Genomic DNA, 19,110 nt, shown 5'->3' with positions numbered 1-19,110 from the left:
AGAACAGAGAACTGGGCCACTGAGGGAATATCCTCACCTGGCCCCCTTCTCTGTTCCTTCTTTTGGAAAATTAAAAAAAAAATTGAGAGGGGAGGATTTCCAGCCCCCCGCTCCCGCCCCTTTTAGTCGCCTTCTACGACACGCAGGGAATACATGGGAAGTATTCTTTCTCCCCTATCCCCAGGGATAATATATATATATATATATATATATATATATATATATATATATATATATATTTTTTTTTTTTTTTTTTTCATACTATCCGCCATTTCCCGCGACAGCGAGGTAGCGTTAAGAACAGAGGACTGGGCCTTTGAGGAAATATCCTCACCTGGCCCTCTTCTCTGTTCCTTCTTTTGGAAAATTAAAAAAAAGAAAAAAAAAAAAAACGAGAGGGGAGGATTTCCAGCCCCCCGCTCCCTTCCCTTTTAGTCGCCTTCTACGACACGCAGGGAATACGTGGGAAGTATTCTTTCTCCCCTATCCCCAGGGATAATATATATATATATATATATATATATATATATATATATATATGGGATGTAAGGCATGTGTACGCGTAGGAAGAGAGGAAAGTGATTGGTTCTCAGTGAATGTAGGTTTGCGGCAGGGGTGTGTGATGTCTCCATGGTTGTTTAATTTGTTTATGGATGGGGTTGTTAGGGAGGTGAATGCAAGAGTTTTGGAAAGAGGGGCAAGGATGAAGTCTGTTGGGGATGAGAGAGCTTGGGAAGTGAGTCAGTTGTTGTTCGCTGATGATACAGCGCTGGTGGCTGATTCATGTGAGAAACTGCAGAAGCTGGTGACTGAGTTTGGTAAAGTGTGTGAAAGAAGAAAGTTAAGAGTAAATGTGAATAAGAGCAAGGTTATTAGGTACAGTAGGGTTGAGGGTCAAGTCAATTGGGAGGTGAGTTTGAATGGAGAAAAACTGGAGGAAGTGAAGTGTTTTAGATATCTGGGAGTGGATCTGGCAGCGGATGGAAACATGGAAGCGGAAGTGGATCATAGGGTGGGGGAGGGGGCGAAAATTCTGGGAGCCTTGAAGAATGTGTGGAAGTCGAGAACATTATCTCGGAAAGCAAAAATGGGTATGTTTGAAGGAATAGTGGTTCCAACAATGTTGTATGGTTGCGAGGCGTGGGCTATGGATAGAGTTGTGCGCAGGAGGATGGATGTGCTGGAAATGAGATGTTTGAGGACAATGTGTGGTGTGAGGTGGTTTGATCGAGTAAGTAACGTAAGGGTAAGAGAGATGTGTGGAAATAAAAAGAGCGTGGTTGAGAGAGCAGAAGAGGGTGTTTTGAAATGGTTTGGGCACATGGAGAGAATGAGTGAGGAAAGATTGACCAAGAGGATATATGTGTCGGAGGTGGAGGGAACGAGGAGAAGAGGGAGACCAAATTGGAGGTGGAAAGATGGAGTGAAAAAGATTTTGTGTGATCGGGGCCTGAACATGCAGGAGGGTGAAAGGAGGGCAAGGAATAGAGTGAATTGGAGCGATGTGGTATACCGGGATTGACGTGCTGTCAGTGGATTGAATCAAGGCATGTGAAGCGTCTGGGGTAAACCATGGAAAGCTGTGTAGGTATGTATATTTGCGTGTGTGGACGTATGTATATACATGTGTATGGGGGTGGGTTGGGCCATTTTCTTTCGTCTATTTCCTTGCGCTACCTCGCAAACGCGGGAGACAGCGACAAAGCAAAAAAAAAAATATATATATATATATGGAACCATGGAAGCGGAAGTGGATCATAGGGTGGGGGAGGGGGCGAAAATTTTGGGAGCCTTGAAAAATGTGTGGAAGTCGAGAACAGTATCTCGGAAAGCAAAAATGGGTATGTTTGAAGGAATAGTGGTTCCAACAATGTTGTATGGTTGCGAGGCGTGGGCTATGGATAGAGTTGTGCGCAGGAGGATGGATGTGCTGGAAATGAGATGTTTGAGGACAATGTGTGGTGTGAGGTGGTTTGATCGAGTAAGTAACGTAAGGGTAAGAGAGATGTGTGGAAATAAAAAGAGCGTGGTTGAGAGAGCAGAAGAGGGTGTTTTGAAATGGTTTGGTCACATGGAGAGAATGAGTGAGGAAAGATTGACCAAGAGGATATATGTGTCGGAGGTGGAGGGAACGAGGAGAAGAGGGAGACCAAATTGGAGGTGGAAAGATGGAGTGAAAAAGATTTTGTGTGATCGGGGCCTGAACATGCAGGAGGGTGTAAGGAGGGCAAGGAATAGAGTGAATTGGAGCGATGTGGTATACAGGGGTTGACGTGCTGTCAGTGGAGTGAATCAAGGCATGTGAAGCGTCTGGGGTAAACCATGGAAAGCTGTGTAGGTATGTATATTTGCGTGTGTGGACGTGTGTATGTACATGTGTATGGGGGGGGGGTTGGGCCATTTCTTTCGTCTGTTTCCTTGCGCTACCTCGCAAACGCGGGAGACAGCGACAAAGTATAAAAAAAAAAAAAAAAAAAAAAAAATATATATATATATATATATATTTTTTTTTTATATATTTTTTTATATTATTTATTTATTTATTTATTTTGCTTTGTCGCTGTCTCCCGCGTTAATGCGGTAACGCAAGGAAACAGACGAAAGAATGGCCCAACCCACCCACATACACATGTATATATATACACGTGCACACACGCAAATATACATACCTACACATCTCAATGTATACATATATATATATGCACACACAGACATATACATATATACACATGTACATGTATAAATGAAATGCCCTGGTTCAATCCATTAACAGCACGTTGACCCCGGTATACCACATTGTTCCAATTCACTTTATTCCTTGCATGCCTTTCACCCTCCTGCATGTTCAGGCCCCAACCACTCAAAATGTTTTTCACGCCATCTTTCCACCCCCAATTTGGTCTCCCACTTCTCCTTGTTCCCTCCACCTCTGACACATATATCCCCTTTGTCAATCTTTCCTCCCTCATAGCGTGGGCTATGGATAGAGCTGTGCGCAGGAGGGTGGATGTACTGGAAATGAGATGTTTGAGGACAATATGTGGTGTGAGGTGGTTTGATCGAGTAAGTAATGATAATGTAAGAGAGATGTGTGGTAATAAAAAGAGTGTGGTTGAGAGAGCAGAAGAGGGTGTTTTGAAATGGTTTGGTCACATGGAGAGAATGAGTGAGGAAAGATTGACCAAGAGGATAAATGTGTCAGAGGTGGAGGGAACGAGGAGAAGTGGGAGACCAAATTGGAGGTGAAAAGATGGATTGAAAAAGATTTTGAGTGATTGGGGCCTGAACATGCAGGAGGGTGAAAGGCGTGCAAGGAATAGAGTGAATTGGAACGATGTGGTATACCGGGTTTGATGTGCTGTCAATGGATTGAACCAGGGCATGTGAAGCATCTGGGGTAATCCATGGAAAGTTGTGTGGGGCCTGGATGTGGAAAGGGAGCTGTGGTTTCGGTGCATTATTACATGACAGCTAGAGAAAGAATGTGAACCAATGGGGCCTTTGTTGTCTTTTCCTAGCACTACCTCGCGCACATTTGGGGGAAGGGGGTGGTTATTTTCATGTGTGGCGAGGTGGCGATGGAAATGAATAAAGGCAGACAGTATGAATTATGTGCATGTGTATTTATTTATATGTCTGAGTCTGTATATATATGTATACGTTGAGATGTATAGGTATGTATGTTCGCGTGTGTGGATGTGTATGTATATACATGTGTATGTGTGTGGGTTGGGCCATTCTTTCGTGTGTTTGCTTGCGCTACCTCGCTAACGCGGGAGACAGCAACAAAGGAAAATAAATAAATGAATAAATAAATGTATGTATATATTATCCCTGGCTGATTCATGTGAGAAACTGCAGAAGCTGGTGACTGAGTTTGGTAAAGTGTGTGAAAGAAGAAAGTTAAGAGTAAATGTGAATAAGAGCAAGGTTATTAGGTACAGTAGGGTTGAGGGTCAAGTCAATTGGGAGGTAAGTTTGAATGGAGAAAAACTGGAGGAAGTAAAGTGTTTTAGATATCTGGGAGTGGATCTGGCAGCGGATGGAACCATGGAAGCGGAAGTGGATCATAGGGTGGGGGAGGGGGCAAAAATTCTGGGAGCCTTGAAGAATGTGTGGAAGTCGAGAACATTATCTCGGAAAGCAAAAATGGGTATGTTTGAAGGAATAGTGGTTCCAACAATGTTGTATGGTTGCGAGGCGTGGGCTATGGATAAAGTTGTGTGCAGGAGGGTGGATGTGCTGGAAATGAGATGTTTGAGGACAATGTGTGGTGTGAGGTGGTTTGATCGAGTAAGTAACGTAAGGGTAAGAGAGATGTGTGGAAATAAAAAGAGCATGGTTAAGAGAGCAGAAGAGGGTGTTTTGAAATGGTTTGGGCACATGGAGAGAATGAGTGAGGAAAGATTGACCAAGAGGATATATGTGTCGGAGGTGGAGGGAACGAGGAGAAGTGGGAGACCAAATTGGAGATGGAAAGATGGAGTGAAAAAGATTTTGTGTGATCGGGGCCTGAACATGCAGGAGGGTGAAAGGAGGGCAAGGAATAGAGTGAATTGGATCGATGTGGTATACCGGAGTTGACGTGCTGTCAGTGGATAGAATCAGGGCATGTGAAGCATCTGGGGTAAACCATGGAAAGCTGTGTAGGTATGTATATTTGCGTGTGTGAACGTATGTATATACATGTGTATGGGGGTGGGTTGGGCCATTTCTTTCGTCTGTTTCCTTGCGCTACCTCGCAAACGCTGGAGACAGCGGCAAAAAAAGAGAAAAAAAAGTCCTGGGGATAGGGGAGAAAGAATACTTCCCACATATTCCCTGCCTGTTGTAGAAGGCGACTAAAAGGGAAGGGAGCGGGGGGGGGGCTGGAAATCCTCCCCTTCCATTTTCAGTTTTCCAAAACGGGGAACAGAAAAGGGAGCCAAGTGAGGATATTCCGTCTATGGCTCAGTCCTCTATTCTTAACGCTATCTCGCTAATGTGGGAAATGGCAAATATGTATGAAAAAGATATATTTATTTATTTATTTATTTATTTTTTTGATTATATTTTTATTATACTTTATCGCTGTCTCCCACGTTAGCTTGATAGCGCAAGGAAACAGACGAAAGAATGGCCCAATCCACTCACATACACATGTATATACATACACGTCCACACAGACATATACATACCTATACATTTCAATGTATACATATATATGCATACGCAGACATATACATATATACACATGTACATAATTCATACTTGCTGCCTTTATTCATTCTCGTCGCCACCCCACCACACATGAAATGAAAATCCCCTTCCCCGCATGTGCACAAGGTAGTGCTAGGAAAAGATAACACAGGCCACATCTGTTCACTCTCAGTCTCAAGTTGTCATGTATGATGCACCGAAACCACAGCTCCCTTTCCACATCCAGGTACCACATAAATTTCCATGGTTTACCCCAGACGCTTCACATGGTCTAGTTCAATCCATTGACAGCACATCGACCCTGGTATACCATGTCGTTCCATATCATTCTATCCTTTGTACACCTTTCACCCTCCTGCATGTTCAGGCCCTGATCTCTCAAAATCTTTTTCACTCATCGTTCCACCTCCAATTTGGTCTCCTGCTTCTACGTGTTCCCTCCACCCCTGACACATATATCCCTCTTTGTCACTCTTTCCTTACTCATTCTCTCCATATGTCCAAAGCACTTCAACACACTCTTCTTGTCTCTCAACCACACTTTTTATTTTCACACCTCTCTTACCCTTTCATTACTTTCTCAATCAAACCACCTCACACCACATACTGTCCCCTAGCATTTTATTTCCAACACATCCACCCTCCATCGTACAACCCTATCTATAGCAGATGTCTCACAACTTTATGATATTGTTGGAACAACTATTTCTACAAACATACCCATATTTGCTTTCTGAGATAACATTCTCTCCTTCCACACATTCTTCATCACTCTAGAACATTTGCCCCTTCCTCCACCCTGACTCACTCCACTTCCAATATACTATTCACTGCTAAATCCACTCCCAGATATCTAAAACACTTCTCTTCCTCCAATTTTTCTCCGTTCAAACTTTCATCCCAGTTAACTCTTCCCTCACCCCTGCTGAACCCAATAATAACCTTGCTCTTACTCACATTTACTCTCAACTTTCTTCTTTCACACAGTTTTCCAAACTCAGTCACCAACCTCTGCAGTTTCTCACTCAAATCAGCCACCAGAGCTGTATCAAGGCAAACAACAACTGACTCACTTCCCAGGCCCTCTCATCACCAACAGAATGCATACTCTCTCCTCTGTCCAAAACTTTAGCGCTTACATCCCTAACCACCCCATCCATAAACAAATTATATAACCGTGGGGATATCACACACCCCTGCCACAGACCAACCTTCACTGGGAACCAGTCACTCTCCTCTCTTCCTACTCATACCCATGCTTTACATCCTTGGTAAAAACTTTTCACTGCTTTGAGCAGCTTACCTCCCACACCATATACTCTTAAGACCTTCCACAAAGCATCTCTATCAACCCTATCTTCGGAAACCACATTGCTCCTCCCCAGCCTGACACTCTGTGCATTCCTTCTCCCTATCAATCAATACCCTCCCATACAATTTCCCAGAAATACTCACAAACTTATGCCTCTGTAGTTTGATCAATCTCCTTTATCCCCTTTCTCTTTGTACAATGGCACAATACATGCATTCCGCCAATCCTCAGGCATTTCACCCTGATCCATACATATGTTGCATGTTCTTACCAACCAGTCAACAACACAGTCACCCCCTTTCTTAATATATATATATATATATATATATATATACTGCGGTACCATTCAGACACGCTGCCTTGCCGGATTTCATCTTCCGCAAAGCTTTCACAACCTCCTCTCTCTTAACCAAACCATTCTCCCAGACCCTTTCACTTTGCACATCATCATCAAACATATTTAACAATCCTTCAAAATACTCACTACATTTCCTCCTCACTTCATCACTACCTGTTATTACTTCCCCCCCTTGCCACCTTCACCAGAGTTCCCATTTGTTCTCTTTTCTCATGCACATCATTTACCTCCTTCTAAAACAATGTTTTACTCTCCATAAAATTTAATGATACTCTCTCACCCCAATTCTCATTTGCCCTCTTTCTCAACCCTTAGTTCTTCCTCTTGACCTCCTGCCACTTTCTATCATACATCTCCAGTCATATGCACTCTTTCCCCATAAGTATCATCCAAATGCCTCTTGGTTCTCTGTCACCAAGAACTTTGCCTCTTTATCCCACCACTCACTACCCTTCTAATCTGCATACCTCCCACCTTTTTTATGCCACATGCATCTTTTGCACATGCTATCAGTGTTTCCCTAAATACATCCCATTCCTCACCACTCCCCTCACGTCATTTGCTCTCGCCTTTTGCCTTTCTACTCTCATAAGATAGATAGAAAGACTGAACGAGTATCTTTGCTTGCAAAACATTAGAATATTGATAAGTAGGTGTTGTTGAGGGACTTGTATGCTCTTGAAAATTTATGGACATATACCTGTTTTGGAAAGTTGTGTTGAAATATGCATAGAAAAGATTTTTCCGAGTCATGTAATGAAAGCAGAGTTTTCTGACTTACAGAATTTGATAACATTATCTTTACGTGAAAACAAGATTCGACAACTGCCAGCAGGCATAGGAGAGCTGACGGGATTAGTAACACTAGATGTGGCCCACAACCATCTAGAGCATCTGTCTGAAGAGATTGGTAATTGTATATGTCTGCAGACACTCCATCTGCAGCACAATGAGCTCTTGGACTTACCACAGTCAATTGGCAACTTAAAAAACCTCATCTGCTTAGGACTCAAGTAAGGCTTAGTTGTTATTTTCTCTCATGCAAAATTCCACAAAAAGATCATTTACAACTATTTTGCTGTGACTACCTAGACTCAGTTTGTAATAGAAAATACTGTAATATTTTTCTTTGTATATCATACATTTTATTTTTTGTATGCATGCAGAATATTTTCGACAAATTGTATAACTGAATGTTCCCATACCCTATATTTTTTGTAACCTTACAAGTGCTTAGAATGGTTGCTAAAGATTTTTGCATGCTAGTTTGGCCCTTACACAAGATGAACAGTTGCATTGCTTCTTTTGTGAACTAGTAGTTTGAGAAAAAAGGATTATGTCAAGAAGTATACTTAAAGGAGGAAGTAGTGGGAAAAAATATAGGGAGTGTAGAATTAAGGAGTCAACATAATGTTAGAGCGATTGGGAATTGTTTTTTAGAATTGTTATTTGTCTTTCCTGGGTTGGATTTTCCTGCAAGCCTTTTAGAGCATTACTTGGATCCCCAGGGGTTAGAATGCTCAAACCTCTTACCATCTGGTGCAGTAAATGGCTCTCACCCCACATTAATCACCTGTTTAGTGCTAACAGCCTCCTGGTTTGGCCTGGGTCCACCTACCAACTACTCAGCAACCTTCACATGGTAATGAATTCATTATCCTGCTTGCCATCAGGTTGGCATCAGCCTCCTTCCTAATATGTGTGACAATCTACTTCATTTCCTGATGTGGTAAGGGTGTGATGCATATGTATTTTTGAATGTTATATAACTTTTAGAAGATACAGCTTATTGATTTTTTTTCATGCTTGTTCACTGTTTTCCATGTTAGCAGCACAGCACCAGGATCAGATGAAGAACAGCCTCAGTCTTTCCCACCCAGTCTCTAGCTGTTATGTATAATGCACCAGAATCAGAACCCCTTTATCACAGACAGGCCCTACATACCTATCTGGGGTTGCAAGAGATGGGTGATTATTAGTGCTTATGATCTTGGTTATAAGGAGAATGGTTAGAGGCAAGTGTTTTGGGAGCAACTAAGTGAGTGTGTCAGCAGTTTTGATGCAAAAGATCAGGTGTTAATAATGAGAAATTTAAATATGCGTGAATAATGTGACCGTTGAGAGTACAATTAGATAGGTATGAGGTATTCAGTGAGGTGAACAGGAATAGTGAACAGCTTGTGGAGTTGTGTGCTGAAAGAGGATTGGTGATTGGGAATACCTGGTTTAAAAAGGGGAGCATATATAATATACATGCATGTGTAGGAAAAAATGATGAGTGCATAATTGGATTACGTATTAATTGATAGGCATGCAAAATAGAGACTCTTGGATGTGAATATGTTAAGAGGGGCAGCAGGTGGGATATGGGATCATTACCTGGTGGAGGCAACAGTGAAGATTGTAGGGGCTTTCAGAAAAGAGGGAAAGATACAGCTGAGAAGAGGTGATGGAAGTGACTGAGGTGGGAAAAAAGATGTCTGAAGAGATTAGATGTAGAATGGGAAAAGTGAAAGTAAACAGAGGAAGGGGAGTTGCTGAGGAATGGGAGATATTTAGGGAAGGAGTGCTGGCACAAGTAGGAGAAGTGTATGGCATGCAGAAGGTTGAACGTGGGTAAGATAGAGAGGGTATTTTACTAGTGGTGGGAAGATGAAGGAAAGTTGGTAGTAAAAGAGAAAATAGTGGTGTATGATTGGTACTGACAGGGGAGGAGTGCAAATGATGGTAAATGTACAAGTGAAAGCAGGGGGAAGTCAAGAGAAAGGTGCATGGGTTCGAAAAGAGAGCAAATGAGAGTAGGGATGAGCAAGTATCAAAGAACTTCAAGGAGAATAAGATGTTTCGTTAATAGTGTGAGAAAAACTAAAGGAGAAATGGGAGTATTCATGAAAGGGGCGAATGGGGAAGTGGTAACACACATTGATGAGGTGAGGAGGAAATAGAGTAAGTATTTTGAAGGACTGTTGTATGTATTTGATCATAGGGTGGCAGATATCAGGTGTTTTGGTTGGGGAGGTGGGCAAAGTGAGAGAGTAACAGAAATTTGTTTGGTGAAAAGAGATGAGGTGGTAAAATCCTTGCATAAGATGAAGTGTGGCAAGGCAGCTGGACTGGATGGTATTGCAGTTGATTTTCTTAAGTAAGATGGTGACTGTGCTGTGGATTGGTAAGTTAAGATTTTCAATGTATGTATTGATGGTTTTGAGGTGCCTCTGTATAAAGATGAGGACAAAAGTGAGTGCTCAAACTACAGAGCTATGAGTTTGTTGAGTGTACCTGGTAAGTTGCCTAGAAGAGTGGTGATTGAGAAGTTGAAGGTATATACAGAGTATCAGATTGGGAGGAACAGTTTTGTTTCATGAGTGTTAGAGGATGTGAAGATCAGTTGTTTGCTTTAAAGAATGTGTGTGAGAAATACTTAAAAATTCAGAGAAAGCATATGATGGGTTGATAGGGATTCCCTGTGGAAGGTCATACCTACTATATGGTGTGGGAGGGAAAGCTACTAGAAATGATGAGTTTTTATCAGGCATATAAGGCTTGTGTTTGAGTAGGTAGAGAGGATGATTAGTGGTTCTGGGTGAAGATTGGTGTGTGGCAGAGGTATTTGAGTCAATGACCCACAGCTGTTTGATTTTTTATGGATGAGTTGGTGAGGGAGGTAAATGCAATGATCTTAGAGAGAGGGGTGAGTATACAGTCTGGGGGGGCTGGAAAGTGAGCCTGTTATTCTTTGCAGATAAGACAGCATGGTTGGCAGATTTGTGTGAGAAACTGCAGAAGTTGGTGTCTAAGTTTGGGAGTGTGTGAAGAGTAAATGGATTTTTAGCCCCATGCTCTTACTCCTTTTAGTCACCTTCTACGACATAAAGGAAATATGTGGAAAGTATTCTTTCTCCCCTCTTCCAAAGGATAATATATATTCTTTTTACATTGTATTATACTTGATTGCTTCTTCCTGCGTCAGTGAGATAGCACCAGGAAACAGATGAAGAATGACCCGTCCACTCATATACACACATATATACATACAAACACGTACATATACATATCATCATACATATACATACACATACATAGCCATATACATATATTCCAATGAATTTATTCGTACTTGCTTGCTTTCATCCATTTCTGGCGCCACCCTGCCCCACAGAAAACAGCATTGCCACCCCCTGTGTCTGTGAGGTAGCACCAGGAAAACAGACAAAAAAAAAGGCCAACCCCCTGCATCTGTGAGGTAGCACCAGGAAAGCAGAAAAAAAAAAAAAAGGCCATATGCGTTCACTCTCAGTCTCTGTCTGTCATGTAATACACCGAAACCACAACTCCCTATCTATGTCCAGGCCCCACAGACCTTTCCATGGTTTACCCCAGACATTTCACATGCCCTGTTTCAGTCCATTGACAGCACATTGACCCTGGTATGCCACATCTTTCCAATTCTCTCTTTCTAGAGTACACCTATCATCCTCCTGAATGTTAAGGCCCAGATCACTTAAAATCTTTTTCACTCTGTCCTTCCATATTCAGTTTGGTCTCTCCATTCTCCATGTTCTGTCCACTTCTGACATAATTTCTTGTCAACATTTCCTGAGTCATTCTCTCCACTTGTCCAAACATTTCAGCACACCTTCTGCTCTCTCAACCATACTTTTTATTACCACACCTCTCTTTACCCTTTCAGTACTTATTTGATCAAACCACCTCACACTGAGTATTGTGCCCAAACATTTCATTTCCAATGCATCCACCCTCCTCTGCACATCTTTATCTCTAGCCCCTGCCTTGCATCCATATAATATTATTGGGACTACTATACCTTCAAGCATACCCATTTTTGCCCTCCGAGATAACAGTCTCTCTCTCCACATATTCTTCAGTGCTCACAAAATCTTTTCCCCCTCACCACCCTATTACTCACTTCTGCTTCCATGGTTCCATTTGCTGCCATGTGCACTCCCAGATATCTGAAACACTTTACATCCTCCAGTTTTTCTCCATTCAAACTCTCATCCCAGCTATCCTTTCCCATTGTCCTGCTAAACCTAATAACCATGCTTTTATTTAGATTTACTTTCAACTTCCTTGTTTCACATAATCTTCCAAAGTCAGTTGCTAACTTCTGCAGTTTGTCACTCAAATCTTCCATCAGTGCTGTGTCATTTGCAAGCAACAACTGACTCAATTTCCAGGCCAACACCTCACACCCTACTGACACCATACTTTCCCCTTTCCAAGGCTCTTTCATTTACAACCATCACCACCCTATCCATAAATAGATTAAACAAACATGGTGAAATCACACACCCCTGCCACAGACCAACCCTCACCTTCATCCATTCACTCTCCTCTCTTCCTACTCAGTACGCTTGCCCTACGTCCTTGATAGAAACTTCTCAATGCTTCTCGCAGCTTTCCTCCCACACCATATATTCATCAGACCTTCCACAAGGCATCTCTGTCAGCCCTCCTATATGATTTTGCTACATTTGTAAATGCCATATTCAGATTTTCTGTATTTCTGTCAATATATGTCACCCACGTTCTTTAAAGCATTCACCTAATCCAAACATCCTCTACATCTTTTGAACACAAAAATTTTCTCCCCAATGTGATACTCTGTACATACTTTCACCCTCTCAGTCACCACTCTGCCATGTAATTTATCAGTTACACTCAACAGTTTGATACCTCTGTAGTTTGAACACTCACCTTTGCCTCCCTTGCCTTTATACACTGTCACTGTACATGTATTTTGCCAAACCTGAGGCACCTCAACATGATCCATGCATACATTGAAAATCCTGACTAGTCAGTCAACAACACTGTCACCCTTTTTGTAATAAATTCAAGTGCAGTACCATCCACTCCAGCTGCCTTATGACATTTCAGCTTTTGCAAGGGTTTCACCACCTCTTCTCTCTCCACCATCCCTTTTCCCAAGACTCACTTTGCATACCTTCCTATATCTGCCACCTTATCATCATACACATTCAGTAATCCTACAATATACCCGATCGACCTCCTCACCTCAGTTACCACTTCCCCTGTTTGCCCACCTCACTGATGGTCCCATTTTTTCTCGTTTTACTCACTATTAACCCCCTCCTAAAATATCTTATCCCTCCTGAAGTTTACTGATACTTACCCCATCCCTCATTTGCCCCTTTTTTTTTTTTCAACCACTTCACCATCTTGACTGCCTACTAATTTCATTTATACATATCCCAGACATTTGTGCTCTTTTCCTTTAAGTACCATCCTTATACGTCTCTTTTCTCTTTCATGAGCAACTTTACTTTGTTATCTCAGCACTCACTATTTCTCTCCTACCAACATGCCACGTGCATCTCTTACACATTCTGTTGTTGCTTCTCTAAATACCTCTTATTCCTCAACCACTTCCCTAACTTCATTTACACTCAATTTCTACCATTCTACACTCAACCTCTCTTTGTATTTCTTCACTCAAGTCCCTTTTCCAAGCTCTTTTAGTTTCACCTCTCCCTTATCACTCATGTCATTTCCTCTTTGCCATAAACCTCTACAAGTCTTCACCCCTGCTTCCACCAGGTAATGATCAAACATCTCGCCAGCTTCCCCTTTTAGCACATTCACCATCCAAGAGTCATTCTTTTGCATGCCTATCATGTATAATCCTATAATGCCCTCTTACCATCTTTCCTCCTTACATATGCATATTTGTATATGTTTCTCTTTTTAGACCAGGTATTCCCAGTTACCAGCCTAATTTCAGTACACAACTTCACAAGCTGTTCACCAATTCCATTCGCTATAGTGAATACAACATGTCCCCTAGTTACACCCTCAGCTGCCACATCACTCACCTTCATATTTAAATCATTCATCACTAATACCCTGTCATTTGCATGAAAACTGCCAACATAATCACTCAGCTGCTCCCAAAACACTTGCCTCATAGTCTCCCCTCTTTCACGGTCCTTATACAATTTTACCCATATTGATTTGATGCTTCACATGTTCCCCCAACTCCTGCTTCAATAGTAGTGTTACCTCTTTTGCCCTTACACCAATTCCTGACATTACTCCTAAGACATTCCTAAACTATTCTTCCCCTTTGGGCTGGTTTCACTGAGAGCCAGAACATGTAGGCTCCTTTCCTCATACAATACACCCCCCCCCCATCCTCTCTCTCTCTCTCTCTCTCTCTCTCTCTCTCTCTCTCTCTCTCTCTCTCTCTCTCTCTCTCGTTACATCCAGATACCCCAGTCTGAGCCTTTGAGGAGAATGAGCACTGCCTATTTGGCACATTCTTCTGTTACATCTTTTGGAAATTTAAATACAAGGAGTGGGTTTCCAGTCACCTGCTCTCATCCCTTGTAATTACTTCTACGATGTGCGGGGAATGTGGATGTAAAATTCTTTCTCCCCTTCCCAAAGGATTTTTTTTTCATAGCTTCTACTACGACCACTTTCTTTCTTTCATACTATTTGCTATTTTTCCGCATTAGCAAGGTAGAGTTAAGAACAGAGGACTGGGCCTTTTAGGGAATATCCTCACCTGGCCCCCTTCTCTGTTCCTTCTTTTGGAAAATCAAAAAAAGTGAGAGGGGAGGATTTCCAGCCCCCCGCTCCTACTACTACTTCTACTTATTCTTCTTTTACTACTACAGGTACACCATCGAATTTCTGTGAACTGATGGTTTGGCACCTCCTTTAGTCTGGACAAAATTATGTGAGGGAACTTGAAATTACTGCATCCACCAGACTAGTTTACTGGGCAGCCACAGATGGAGTTGTGTGTAGGGCGCTCTTATTTCCATTCTTTACCCTGGACTTGGTGGTGATACTGCAATTCTGATATTCTTAGCTTATTTTGCTTAAATGTAACCTTAACCCTAGCTATGGTGTCTAAGACATATGAGAGTGTCAGTCATGGTGTCAAACACAAACACCAGTCCATATCGATCCAATATAAAGTATAACTGTTGAAAAAAACTAACCGTGGTGTTTCGGTGCATAAGCTGTGTGACATCTACAGTATTGGTTCATCAACTGTTTATTATATAAAGAAGCAAAGGGAGAAGATATTGAAATTCTATGCAGACAGCGATTCCAGAGCACTGAGGACGAATGAGTGATGATAGAATGGTTTCAACAGTGTCATAGTGATGGAGTGGACTTGTCAGGTAGCATGATAATGGACCAGGCTAAGTTGTTCTGAAAGAACTTAGATTACAACATGAGCATGATTATAGTGAAGGATGGCTTCAACAATTCAAGAAGTTTCATGGAATTTCGTTGAATAGTGTGTGTGTAGAGAAGAGTGGTCTGCAAACCACGAAGGAGCTGCCAAGTATGTAGAAAAATTTGCGAAACTCGTAGCTGACAAGCACCTCAGTCCTAAGCAGGTGTATAATGCAGATGAATACTTTAGACACGTGGTATACTTTAGACACACGGGAGATGTATAATTAGTGGGTTTGAGGTGTGTTGATGAATTATTATTACGTGACCACAGTTGGTCTGGCAAAAGGATTAATCCGGCTAGGCTTTGGAACCAAGGGTGCCCGAAAATTGGTGGTGTACCTGTACTACTATGTGAGTTATTACTACTACTACTACTACTATTTGAATTACTACTACTACTTGAACTACTGTTACTACCACTTGAACTACTACTGCTACCACTTGAACTACTACTACTATTACTACTACTATTGTTATTATCTGCAGGGAAGGAGTGCAGGTGATTGGGAGGAGTACAAGAGAAAGCAGCAGGAGGTCATGAGAAAGGTACAAGAGCTGAAAAAAAGGGCAAATGAAAGATGAGGTGAGAGAGCACTGATGAATTCCGGAAAGAATAAGAAATTCTTTTCAAAGGAGGTGAATATTATGAGAAAAACAAGAGCATAAATGTTAGTGACAGTGAGAGGAGCAGAATTGTGAGAAGGCAAAGAAGAGTGAAAATGAGAAAGAATGAATATTTTGAAGGGCTCTTGAATGTGTAACATGATAGTGTGGTAGACATGGTGTTTTTGGGATGAGGTTGCATGTAGAGTGAGAATACTAATGAAAGATATTATAAAAGGAGAAGCAGAGCTGTGAATGGGATTGCAAGAAATGACAGTGAAGTTGATTGGTTAGTATTTACCACTGTTTGGCAAAGATTGAAATGCTTGATGACTGCCTAAGTGTATGTAATGTTCCCTCACAGAAAGGCAGTGGAGACAAAGGTGAATGCTCAAATTACAGAGGTGTAAGTCTGATGAGAACAAAGGTGAGAACAAAGGAGGTGAGGGGAGTGGGGGAGGAATGGGATGTATTTAGGGAAGCAGTGATGGCTTGCGCCAAAGATGCTCGTGGCATGAGAAGCGTGGGAGGTGGGTTTATTAGAAAGGGTAGTGAGTGGTGGGATGAAGAAGTAAGATTATTAGTGAAAGATAAGAGAGAGGCATTTGGACGATTTTTGCAGGGAAAAAATGCAAATGAGTGGGAGATGTATAAAAGAAAGAGACAGGAGGTCAAGAGAAAGGTGAAAGAGGTGAAAAAGAGGGCAAATGAGAGTTGGGGTGAGAGAGTATCATTAAATTTTAGGGAGAATAAAAAGATGTTCTGGAAGGAGGTAAATAAAGTGCGTAAGACAAGGGAGCAAATGGGAATTTCAGTGAAGGGGGCTAATGGGGAGGTGATAACAAGTAGTGGTGATGTGAGAAGGAGATGGAGTGAATATTTTGAAGGTTTGTTGAATGTGTTTGATGATAGAGTGGCAGATATAGGGTGTTTTGGTCGAGGTGGTGTGCAAAGTGAGAGGGTTAGGGAAAATGATTTGGCAAACAGAGAAGAGGTAGTAAAAGCTTTGCGGAAGATGAAAGCCGGCAAGGCAGCAGGTTTGGATGGTATTGCAGTGGAATTTATTAAAAAAGGGGGTGACTGTATTGTTGACTGGTTGGTAAGGTTATTTAATGCATGTATGATTCATGGTGAGGTGCCTGAGGATTGGCAGAATGCTTGCATAGTGCCATTGTACAAAGGTAAAGGGGATAAGAGTGAGTGCTCAAATTACAGAGGTATGGTTGCGAGGCGTGGGCTATGGATAGAGTTGTGCGCAGGAGGATGGAGGTGCTGGAAATGAGATGTTTGAGGACAATGTGTGGTGTGAGGTGGTTTGATCGAGTAAGTAACGTAAGGGTAAGAGAGATGTGTGGAAATAAAAAGAGCGTGGTTGAGAGAGCAGAAGAGGGTGTTTTGAAATGGTTTGGGCACATGGAGAGAATGAGTGAGGAAAGATTGACCAAGAGGATATATGTGTCGGAGGTGGAGGGAACGAGGAGAAGAGGGAGACCAAATTGGAGGTGGAAAGATGGAGTGAAAAGGATTTTGTGTGATCGGGGCCTGAACATGCAGGAGGGTGAAAGGAGGGCAAGGAATAGAGTGAATTGGAGCGATGTGGTATACAGGGGTTGACGTGCTGTCAGTGGATTGAATCAAGGCATGTGAAGCGTCCGGGGTGGGCCATGGAAAGCTGTGTAGGTATGTATATTTGCGTGTGTGGACGTGTGTATGTACATGTGTATGGGGTGGGTTGGGCCATTTCTTTCGTCTGTTTCCTTGCGCTACCTCGCAACCGCGGGAGACAGCGACGAGGTATAAAAAAAAAAAAAAAAAGTTTATTGAGTATTTCTGGTAAATTATATGGGAGGAAATTGATTGAGAGGGTGAAGGCATGTACAGAGCATCAGATTGGGGAATAGCAGTGTGGTTTCAGAAGTGGTAGAGGATGTGTGGATCAGGTGTTTGCTTTGAAGAATGTATGTGAGAAATACTTAGAAAAGCAAATGGATTTGTATGTAGCATTTATGGATCTGGAGAAGACATATGATAGAGTTGATAGAGATGCTCTGTGGAAGGTACTAAGAATATATGGTGTGGGAGGCAAGTTGTTAGAAGCAGTGAAAAGTTTTTATCGAGGATGTAAGGCATGTGTACTTGTAGGAAGATAGGAAAGTGATTGGTTCTCAGTGAATGTAGGTTTGCGGCAGGGGTGTGTGATGTCTCCATGGTTGTTTAATTTGTTTATGGATGGGGTTGTGAGGGAGGTGAATGCAAGAGTTTTGGAAAGAGGGGCAAGTATGAAGTCTGTTGTGGATGAGAGAGCTTGGGAAGTGAGTCAGTTGTTGTTTGCTGATGGTACAGTGCTGGTGGCTGATTCATGTGAGAAACTGCAGAAGCTGGTGACTGAGTTTGGTAAAGTGTGTGAAAAAAGAAAGTTAAGAGTAAATGTGAATAAGAGCAAGGTTATTAGGTACAGTAGGGTTGAGGGTCAAGTCAATTGGGAGGTAAGTTTGAATGGAGAAAAACTGGAGGAAGTAAAGTGTTTTAGATATCTGGGAGTGGATCTGGCAGCGGATGGAACCATGGAAACGGAATTGAGTCATAGGGTGGGGGAGGGGGCGAAAATCCTGGGAGCCTTGAAGAATATGTGGAAGTCGAGAACATTATCTTGGAAAGCAAAAATGGATATGTTTGAAGGAATAGTGGTTCCAACAATGTTGTATGGTTGTGAGGCGTGGGCTATGGATAGAGTTGTGCGCAGGAGGATGGATGTGCTGGAAATGAGATGTTTAATGACAGTAAGTCATGTGAGGTGGTTTGATCGAGTAAGTAACGTAAGGGTAAGAGAGATGTGTGGAAATAAAAAGAGCATGGTTGAGAGAGCAGAAGAGGGTGTTTTGAAATGGTTTGGGCACATGGAGAGAATGAGTGAGGAAAGTTTGACCAAGAGGATATATGTGTTGGAGGTGGAGGGAACGAGGAGAAGTGGGAGACCAAATTGGAGGTGGAAAGATGGAATGAAAAAGATTTTGAGTGATCAGGGCCTGAACATGCAGGAGGGTGAAAGGAGGGCAAGGAATAGAGTGAATTGGATCGATGTAGTATACCAGGGTCGATGTGCTGTCAGTGGATTGAATCAGGGCATGTGAAGCGTCTGGGATAAACCATGGAAAGTTCTGTGGGGCCTGAATGTGGAAAGGGAGCTGTGGTTTCGGGCATTATTGCATGACAGCTAGAGACTGAGTGTGAACGAATGGGGCCTTTGTCGTCTTTTCCTAGCGCTACCTTGCACACATGAGGGGGGAGGGGATGTTATTCCATGTGTGGCGAGGTGGCGATGGGAATAAATAAAGGCAGACTATGAATTATGTACATGTGTATATATGTATGTATATGTCTGTGTGTTTATATATATGTG

The 19,110-nt window shown here is 42.2% G+C and overlaps 1 protein-coding gene across 3 annotated transcripts in view; it reads left to right on the top strand.

The window, feature by feature from the left end:
* Sur-8 (leucine-rich repeat protein shoc-2) overlaps nt 1–19,110 on the top strand; it is a 203,127-nt gene that overhangs the window by 89,421 nt on the left and 94,596 nt on the right. For all 3 annotated transcript variants that reach the window (XM_071693535.1, XM_071693536.1, XM_071693538.1), the window contains one exon: nt 7,653–7,882. In XM_071693535.1, the coding sequence (XP_071549636.1) occupies nt 7,653–7,882 (230 nt within the window). The remainder of the gene's footprint in view (nt 1–7,652; nt 7,883–19,110) is intronic.

The sequence above is a fragment of the Panulirus ornatus genome, chromosome 55 (genome assembly GCF_036320965.1).
Source record: "Panulirus ornatus isolate Po-2019 chromosome 55, ASM3632096v1, whole genome shotgun sequence".
Taxonomy (NCBI): Eukaryota; Metazoa; Arthropoda; class Malacostraca; order Decapoda; family Palinuridae; genus Panulirus; species Panulirus ornatus.
This window is presented reverse-complemented; position numbering and strand designations above follow the sequence as displayed.